Genomic DNA, 8,596 nt, shown 5'->3' with positions numbered 1-8,596 from the left:
CAACATGATATACAACACTCAGCCAGGCATGCTTTGGAGGACGCTACCTCAGACTATGAGCATAAGCTATACACTACAACCTCAGCGTGCACTCACATCCTCAAAAGATCGGCAGTTCCTCCCTTTCCATAGATTCTATGCAATGTAATCAGCAGCAGTGTCTTGCTTCTTCAAGACAGCAAACTTGCTTAGGGCGGAAGATTTGTGCCACCATACTTTGATTGTGACAGCACGAAATCCGACGGTAGCCACCTTATCGTCAGAGAGACAGAAGAGGTGGCGAGCGAAGGAGTAGTTAAACGTCAGTTGAGTAGCAGATTCAGGAACCTGATCACATAGGACAGAAGAGGTGCCATTCTTCAATAGAAGCCGCAAGTAAAATTTAATTTTGGGCTCAGCCTTCACTTTCCAAACACTATCCAATAGTGGTTGAGGGGAGTTTGCAGCAAAGTGAAATCCATATGCAAGGCAGCTGAAGCGACGATCCACCGTTAGTAGCCATCAAATATCATACGGCCCCATGGACAACTTAACAGACCGCACTTTGTCCCACAAAACAATGAACTGACCTAGTTCATCTTCACTATTCATCCTCAGGAGGTCACACATCCAACCATTTAGTCCCAAAGTTTCTTTGACAGTAATATTCTTCTGGCAGCAACCAACGGTCCATCCAAAAACCCACTTTAGCTGCATCACCAAGCTCAATGTGTGTGCAACAGTGCAAACAGAGAACATCTAGCTTTATGCCTTTTATCAATAATTATCACAGGGGGTAGGGCAGCCAGACCAAGGTCTCTTGATGCCCAAACTAAAACAAGCAGGTGCAATGCTCTACTAACGCAAGCAGTGTCCTTGATGCCCAAACCACCGGCATTCTTGGGGGAGCAAACAGAGCGCCAATTCATGAGACATTTCCTCCCCTTAGCCTCCTCGTCCACGTTCCAAAGAAAATTTCTTGTCCATTCTCTTGGTTGTCCATTTGCTTGGAGCAAAAACGGGGAGGAAATAAGTTGCAGTGGCCATGAAGAAAGCATTAACCAATGTCAATCTCCCAGCTCTAGCCAGTAGCTTTGCTGTGATGTTCTGTTCTATACTATTTCAGGTTTTCAGTTCATGCTCAACGTATTATAATTCTGATGTTCTATAACTCAAAATTTATTTACTGGCCCTGAAGATCCGTGATCCTAATCCATTTTATTTGAAGTTACCATCTTCAATTGTTACCAGTCCACTGGTTTCATAACAGCCCTCAAGGTGTGCAAGAACAAAAGACAGCATGGACCTTTTTGTTTTGTGCTGTTTAAATAATGATTCACAGAAAATCGATCAAGTATTGATTATTTCTTAAACTATGGTCAGGAGAATCATGCCTCTTGGTACCAATCAATGCGTTCAAAACAGCTAGTAAAGCCAAACCATCAAGAGTGTTACAACCAACGGTTTTTAGAGGTAGAGGTGGCAATCATTCAGAAGTTCAGATTGAAATGGCAAATATTACAACATACTGACCTTTATCCTCTCATCGTTCTAGATCCATGTATCCAAGTAAGCAATTCCAACATTTTCCAGTGCATTTGTCGTCACCACCAACTTCACGCACTATCATATTTAGAACAAGAAATTACACTCATACATAACTTGAGGGCAAAATCATATACTGTAAAAATCATGAATTGTTGACATTAACGTTTGTCTTTGGGCTAATGACATTCACATATGTGATAAGAAAGGCACTAGGTAATATACTTGATTTACTGGGAAAATAAATGTATGCCCTAGGTAATATACTTGATTTAGTAGGAAAATAAATGAAGCCCAGAACCAACAAAGTTTATAAAAGAGAACATGGGAAGAAAAAGTATCTCTGGCGGCATGGTGTCTTGAAGATCGTTTCCTTTGTAAACATCCTTAAATTTCTTATGTACCAACAAAATTGACTTGAACAAGCAACATGGATCTAAAAATGAAGCCACTTTCTCGGGCAGGACACTCCTTCCCAACAAACATGTGGTTCAGAACTGAGAATATGCAGGTGCCTCCTGCCTTCCTAGTTGAACCCAGGTTGTGCTTCAGAAGTTGGTTCAGAATAACAACAACCAAATGGAATGCAATCAATACAAACCATCTTCCAAATATTTAAATTTTCAGGATATTTAGATAACACAGAAGTGACCATGAGCAATCAATACAAACCACGGTTATAAATATGATAGAAAAGTCCCTTAACAGTGACAAATGTTCATCTTTCCGCCTAATACATGTCTAACAAAATGCCAAGCACGCTAATCTGCTTTGATTATGCCAAAAAAATGAAACCAACAAATTCGGTATAACACGCCACCATAATACATTATAATTTAGTTCGCTACATCATTACTTATAATCCATCAAGTTAACTAATAACAATAATATAACTTAGTGCACCACACCATTACATCACGATTAACTTAGTTCACTACATCATTGCACCACAATTAACTTAGTTCACTGCATCATTACACCATGATATAACCCAGTTCACTACATCTACTTATCCATTACATCACTGACTCGCGATATAACTTAGTTCAACTTAGTATATAAAGGCACATGATTACAGCCTAAAGTCCATCAAGGACCAGACGACCCTGAATCCGAACTTCCCAGCACCACACGTAATTTCCAATTCATCTGCACCAGTGCGGCGTGGAGTTAAATCAAAGGTTCGTTCACCACAAATACCAGCAGCCATATTATTATTCATGTGAAACACCAGCATTCTTTCTAGACAGATAGTAATGACACTTCGCCGGAGTTTGATAACTCCAATTTGATCACTTGTCACCATGCCATCTGTCTTGCTATCATGAATCACAATTGTTTGTTCAGTGTCCAGATTGCGAACTTTATCTGAGATGCCAACTATTATATTTCCTTTGAAACGGCCCTCAAGAAGCTTGATTTCAATGGTGCACTCAACTGCGTTGAGAACAGTTGCGAATCTCACTTCCGTAGTGCTGAGCCAGCTCTCAAGGGTTTCACTTCTAACCACGACATCTTCCTCTCTAGACAGTACTCGGCCATCAATACTTATTAGACCCTTGCTAAATGGCCTGTCTGGAGACACTCCATCTTCCCTGATTTTAAGATCTATCTCTAGATAGATGAAATCAACCAGCACTAGACCTCGACTTGGGCCAGTTAAAATCAGCATTCCATCCTATGAAAAGAATTGCACGAGAGATTAGAGTATGCTCATCCAAACACTGCTCAAAATGAAGATTGAAAGCATGCCATAAAAGCTTCCCCATTTATATGCAAATGACTATCTGAATCGACAACCACCAGCACTAAGATGAGCCCATTTAGATGTTAAAGGCATCTTCAAATAAAATGAAACCCGATTAGAACAAACTTAGAAGCAAGGATGTACCTTGTTGAGACGCTGGCAATCATCTCTATTGCGGTGAAAGAGATAAATGCACTTGTAGTCAATGCTGTCTCTGGCAATGACACGGCCATAGACATTGACTGGGAAGCCTACATCTGAGGAGACTATGCTGACAGAGAGGATGTTTGCAGAGTCTTCTAGCCCAAATTCATCTTCGTAGGTACTATCAGAGTATCGCATTGGAGGGACAGACGCTGCAATGAATAAGTAAAATATAAATCTATCAAATTATTTCATCACAATAAACAGCCCCAGTTTGTGTTTTCCCCATTTCTATCCCACCGAGTTAAACCATCTAATATCCGGATTTCACTTACTGAGTTAACTTCAAGAGAAAGCTATCATCTCACCATTTGTACCAAGTTAATTTCAGTTTCAGCAAAATCCGTGATTCCTGTTGTCAAGTGATACGGAGTACATATGAGCCAAATAAATGAATTCAGATTCGCTGTTCACTGCTAGTCATCAATAATGAACATGGCATGTCAGAGGAATCTCCTAATAGACGATTGTACATGTGAGAGACATCCTACTGTTCCCATACATCAGAAATTTAGAAAGATATTAGTCAAATCCGCGATTTATGTCGTTATAAGTGATATACATATGACCCATATAAATAAATTCAGACTGGCTGTTTACTGCTGCGGGAGATTGGATCTTTTGCCCCACTTTACTTGGGCATTAGATGATTTGCCCCATTTTACATAGGATTAGATCATTTGCCCCACTTTTCATTTTTCTTTTGATGATTTGCCCTTTTCAATTACTGTAATCATTTTTTATTTTGTATCCCTTTTTTCTCCATGCGAAAAGACACAATTGCCACTGTGGCTAATTTACAATTTGACACCGCTGTTGGACTGACACTAAGTTGCATCGACGAGCTCACTGTTCCCCAGTTCAACGCATTTCCTCTGTTCTTCTTTACTCATACCAGAGGAGGCCGACCACGGCACCTTGGCCCCCATCTTGGCAGCAGCAGCCCGGCGCGGCAGCTCCCGCAGATGGTCGGCCGGCGCCGGCGGCTCCCGGGGCTCCCGCTGCGGCTCCTCGGCCTGGGGCGGCGGCTCCGGCCGCAGCTCGGCGGACCGGCGATTCCCGGGGCTCACGCCGCAGCTCGGCGGACCAGCGGGTTCCGTGGCTCCCGCTGCAGCTCCTCGGCCCGGGACGGCGGCTCCCGTTGCAGCTCGGCGGCCCGCCGCGGCGGCTCCCGCTCCAGCTCGGCGAACGGGCGGATTCCAGGGCTCGAGCTGCAGCTCGGCAGATGGTGCGCTCGTTGCTGGTAAAAACTACCTTCTTCCAATGATTAATGGATTTACAGTTTTGATGTGTGTCAGCTCGTTGGTCGGTAATAGCTATGGCTGGACGACAGTGTTGATAGTACTAATTACCCTAGCAGCTGGTACTGCTTCAATCATGGAGCTGGGTACATTATATAAAATGCTTTGTTTAGTTATCTCCTCCAGATGCTTCATACTTTAATTGTATCACACTCAAAATATATATGCTTCATCTTTTGCTGGATCTACTTTAGTCACTGGTCAGAGATCTATATATATGATGTGCATCCTGGCATATGCATTTCGTTGGAAATTGGCAGCATATAACATCTTCATAGGAAAAAAAATAGACTGACAACATATGTTCACTTAGCACATGGAATTGAGAGAATATATCACACTGAAATCACGAACTGATGCCACAAAAAGGTTTGCTTGGTTCAAGCGACATGATAAATTAATCCGAGTTTACATCATGCAAAAAAGTATTTTTTCGAGCCAATATCTTTGAAATTGACAAATTTCAACACCTCTACGAATTTAAAATAGAATTGAATGCACTAAAATGAGAGCTTCTTCCTCTTCGGGGTCAATTTTTTCTTGCATGCCGTAGAGCGTGAAGGGAAGTGAGAAGTAGGTGATGCTGTAGAATTAACAGTACTTGTCCCACATGGCTGTGATGCATCGTCTCCAGCTATGGCCATAGCAAGCCTCCTGCATGTTTACACACCAATGTTATAAAAGTAGGATTTTTCTTTTGCATGAATCAAATGTGCTTATGACAAATATAATAGGTACCTCCTTGTGATAGGCCCAGGGCTGTTATGAAGGCTGGGAGGCAGTGTGATTGTTGTTGTGCGTGTAGGTGTCGCAACAACAACTGGAGCGAGCTCGCGAGCAGACACATCACTAGAAAGTTCAGTCACACCGGATGTTAGAAATGGTATAATAGTACTAATTTGATACTAATATAAAGGAGATATTAGTGCATGGTTTACCTCTCTTTAGCTTCATTTTTTTTGCAAGTTGCTTTTCTGTGCCCCAATATCCCACATTCTTTGCACCTATTTCTGCTGCCAAATCTCTTCTTTTCCTTTTCCTTCTCTTTGTCACCTCCTTCTTGGTCATTTGTTTTGCCATTATCATCTTTTTTCTTCCGTTTGCTGCCACCACCGTCTTCAAGGCAACTTTTGATTCTCTGCTTCCTCCGTCTCCCAACGGAGCTCTTTAAATCCGGTGGCACCATCTCAAAATCTAGATTAACATGAGGCCATTGAGACTTGTCCGTGATTGGTTCAATCTCTCCAGCATAGGCAGCCCGAAACCTACTCACGGAGTAGTACTCATGTACATATGGTTGAAAGTTCACATCTGCCGTCTCTATAAGGAATGCAAGTGCATGCTCACATGGCTTTCCAGTGTGTTGCCATTCTAGGCAGGTGCACTCACGGCTGCCTATCTTCACAACATGCCTAAGATTATTCTTGCTAGTGTCCTTGACCTCACAACTTTCTCCGGTTGATCTTCCAACAACCAAATGGTCAAGTTGCCTAGTTCTATTATTTATTTGTTGAATGATAGCAGGCAATATCTCTCCCTGGAGCATTTCCCCAATCCTTCTCCTTCTATAAACAAGTATCATAATTTTCTCTCTTATTGCATCGGCTAGCTCATCCATGGGCATCTCCTTTGTTCCTTTGATCCAGCTATTGAAGCACTCAGCTAGATTGTTGTGAATGTAATCACATTTTATTTCTGTGTTGAAGTCACATCTCATCCACTTTAAGTTTTGATAGGTACACAAGTAGGTACTCACTGCAGGTTCAGCTTCAAATATCTTGCCCATATGATAATTAAATGTTTCCAGATGATAAGCCTTGGCTGCTGGCCACATGCGACCAAAAACATCTCCGTGAAACTTCTTTTTGAAGTTTGCCATTAGATGCCTAAAGCATTCCCTTTGCTCAGCTTGAGGAAACACAATTTTAACTGCATTCTCTAACCCTTTGCATGCATCAGTACAAATAGCTAGAGTTTGAAGATGTCCTATTGCCCTATGCAGTTGTTGCATAAACCAAATCCAGTTACCCTCGGTCTCCGTACCAAAGAAACCAAATGCTAAAGGAAACATCCAATTTTGTCCATCTAGTGCTGTACATGCTGCTAATTGACCATTCCACTTTCCAGTCAAAAATGTGGAGTCTATACTGACATATGGTCTACAACCAGCCAAGAAGCCATCAATGCACGGCTTAAGTGCCATAAAAAATCTGCGGAAATGCACTTCACCTCCTTCCCTCTTGACATCAACCTCGACAATGCTACCAGGAGATCTTTTATCAATCTCAGCTTTGAAATTCAATAATGACTGAAAGCTTTTTCCCCAGGTCCCATATAAACTATTCTTGGCCCTTTCTTTTCCCTTGTCAACAGTATGATACCCAATAGTACATTTGTATTCGGCCTGTAGCTTTTTTCGGAGCTCGCTGGCACCAATGTTTGGTTCAGTTTGAAGATACCCCATTGCCTTTTCTGCCACCCATGCTTGGTCTGCCATGCTTGTAATCACTGCAGCGGTTGATGAACACTTATGAGGCTTTACTATCTTGTTTACCTGCAGAAAACACAATACCAACCATTAGTTGCAAGTAATTTATAAAAGATAGTTTTAACATAAAAGATGATTCATGTTAGATAAGTTTGTACCCTGACTGTTTTTCCATCTTCTATTGTCCTAGCAGTTATTCTCCAAGGACATGCATTTCCTTTACAGTGACCCACAAATCTAGTAGTGTCACTATCCTTGGTCTTGATGTCAAACTTGCCTCTAATAGCAAATGTTCTCATGAGCATCCTAATCTCGTTCATTGAACGAAACAAAGATCCTTCCTCTATCACAGGATGTTCCTTATCATACCAAAAGTGATCCTCTTCAGGCATATGGTCAGGCACAGGAAGAGCCGCATCAGCAAGTAAATCCTCATCAATATCAGCCACACATGCATCAACATCTGCAATGGAGGCTTTCATAGCTGCTTCAGATACAATTTTCCGATGCTCAGGTTCATCATTGATGCCAAGCACCGAGCACATGTTCTCTTCTGTTATAGGAACATCAATTTCTTCATCATTCATTGGTGCTATCTCAATCTTGGACCAATCAACACTTCCTTCCATAGTTGATACATATGTATCATTGCTAGCCACCGGCCGAGACCTACTTGGAGAACAAAAGATTTTCAGTTATGGAGGGGACATAAGGGCATCATCTAACTGTCATTTTGTTATGTTAGGAAACAATTAACAAATTGTTTAATATTCATTTTCCAGTAAAACTAAGTGTATGCCCATGTCATTGGATTCATGATCCTCGTAGAAGTATTCATCCACATGGTTTAAAGATTTGGATAATTTCAGAACTTTATACTCCTGAATCCTGATAATTATGTTTCCATCATATTGTTGCAGTTGCAGGGTTACTACAAGTGTAGCAGCGTTAGGGGCTGCCTAGCGAGGAGATGCCAAGAGGTTCAAACCCTGGATCCGTGTGGCACTGTGTGTGTGTTTGGCGTGGGGTGGGAGGAAGGGGAGATAATATACTGACCAATCTGGAGCAGATCGTGGTGATCCATGGACGCAACAGTCGCCTCCCTGTCCGGCAGTCTGTGGGATCGTCTCAATTGTCATCTGTGTGAAGCCTCGCTGTGCAGGGGTCATCGGAGTTGATGGCTTGGGGGCCGGCGGTGGATCCGCCTCTCCACTAGCCATGAACACCACGACACAACAAAATCAATCTATGATTTGTTAGTAGTTGGTTCCGTTGGATAAAGCCATGTAAAGAAAGTAATGTGATTTGTTCCCTGTTAATTAGTTGCTTCGG

At 42.1% G+C, this 8,596-nt stretch overlaps 2 protein-coding genes across 2 annotated transcripts; both read right to left on the bottom strand.

Annotated features, from left to right (window-relative positions):
• Window positions 1-2,596: 2,596 nt before the first annotated feature.
• Window positions 2,597-3,613, bottom strand: LOC119349961. The gene is made up of 2 exons (XM_037618040.1): window positions 3,416-3,613; window positions 2,597-3,202 (listed from the first exon to the last, which is right to left on the bottom strand). The coding sequence occupies exons 1-2, from the start codon at window positions 3,611-3,613 to the stop codon at window positions 2,597-2,599; spliced, it is 804 nt and encodes a 267-aa protein (XP_037473937.1).
• Window positions 3,614-5,710: 2,097 nt separating this feature from the next.
• On the bottom strand, window positions 5,711-7,908 carry LOC119349951. Its single transcript, XM_037618035.1, has 2 exons — window positions 7,423-7,908; window positions 5,711-7,330 (listed from the first exon to the last, which is right to left on the bottom strand). Exons 1-2 carry the CDS (start codon window positions 7,891-7,893, stop codon window positions 5,711-5,713), a joined length of 2,091 nt encoding a protein of 696 aa, XP_037473932.1. The 5' UTR covers window positions 7,894-7,908.
• Between the last annotated feature and the right edge of the window lie 688 nt (window positions 7,909-8,596).

The sequence above is a fragment of the Triticum dicoccoides genome, chromosome 1A (genome assembly GCF_002162155.2).
Source record: "Triticum dicoccoides isolate Atlit2015 ecotype Zavitan chromosome 1A, WEW_v2.0, whole genome shotgun sequence".
In the NCBI taxonomy this organism is placed as follows: domain Eukaryota; kingdom Viridiplantae; phylum Streptophyta; class Magnoliopsida; order Poales; family Poaceae; genus Triticum; species Triticum dicoccoides.
This window is presented reverse-complemented; position numbering and strand designations above follow the sequence as displayed.

What these genes read in the sequence shown, in the direction of transcription:
- LOC119349961 (XM_037618040.1), bottom strand. Translation starts at nt 3,613, where the DNA reads ATGCGATACTCTGATAGTACCTACGAAGATGAATTTGGGCTAGAAGAC. An exon ending in ATTGCCAGCGTCTCAACAAG is followed by an intron (nt 3,203 to 3,415) that starts GTACATCCTTGC and finishes TTCTTTTCATAG; the next exon opens with GATGGAATGCTGATTTTAAC.
- LOC119349951 (XM_037618035.1), bottom strand. Translation starts at nt 7,893, where the DNA reads ATGGAAGGAAGTGTTGATTGGTCCAAGATTGAGATAGCACCAATGAAT. An exon ending in AAGATGGAAAAACAGTCAGG is followed by an intron (nt 7,331 to 7,422) that starts GTACAAACTTAT and finishes TGTTTTCTGCAG; the next exon opens with GTAAACAAGATAGTAAAGCC.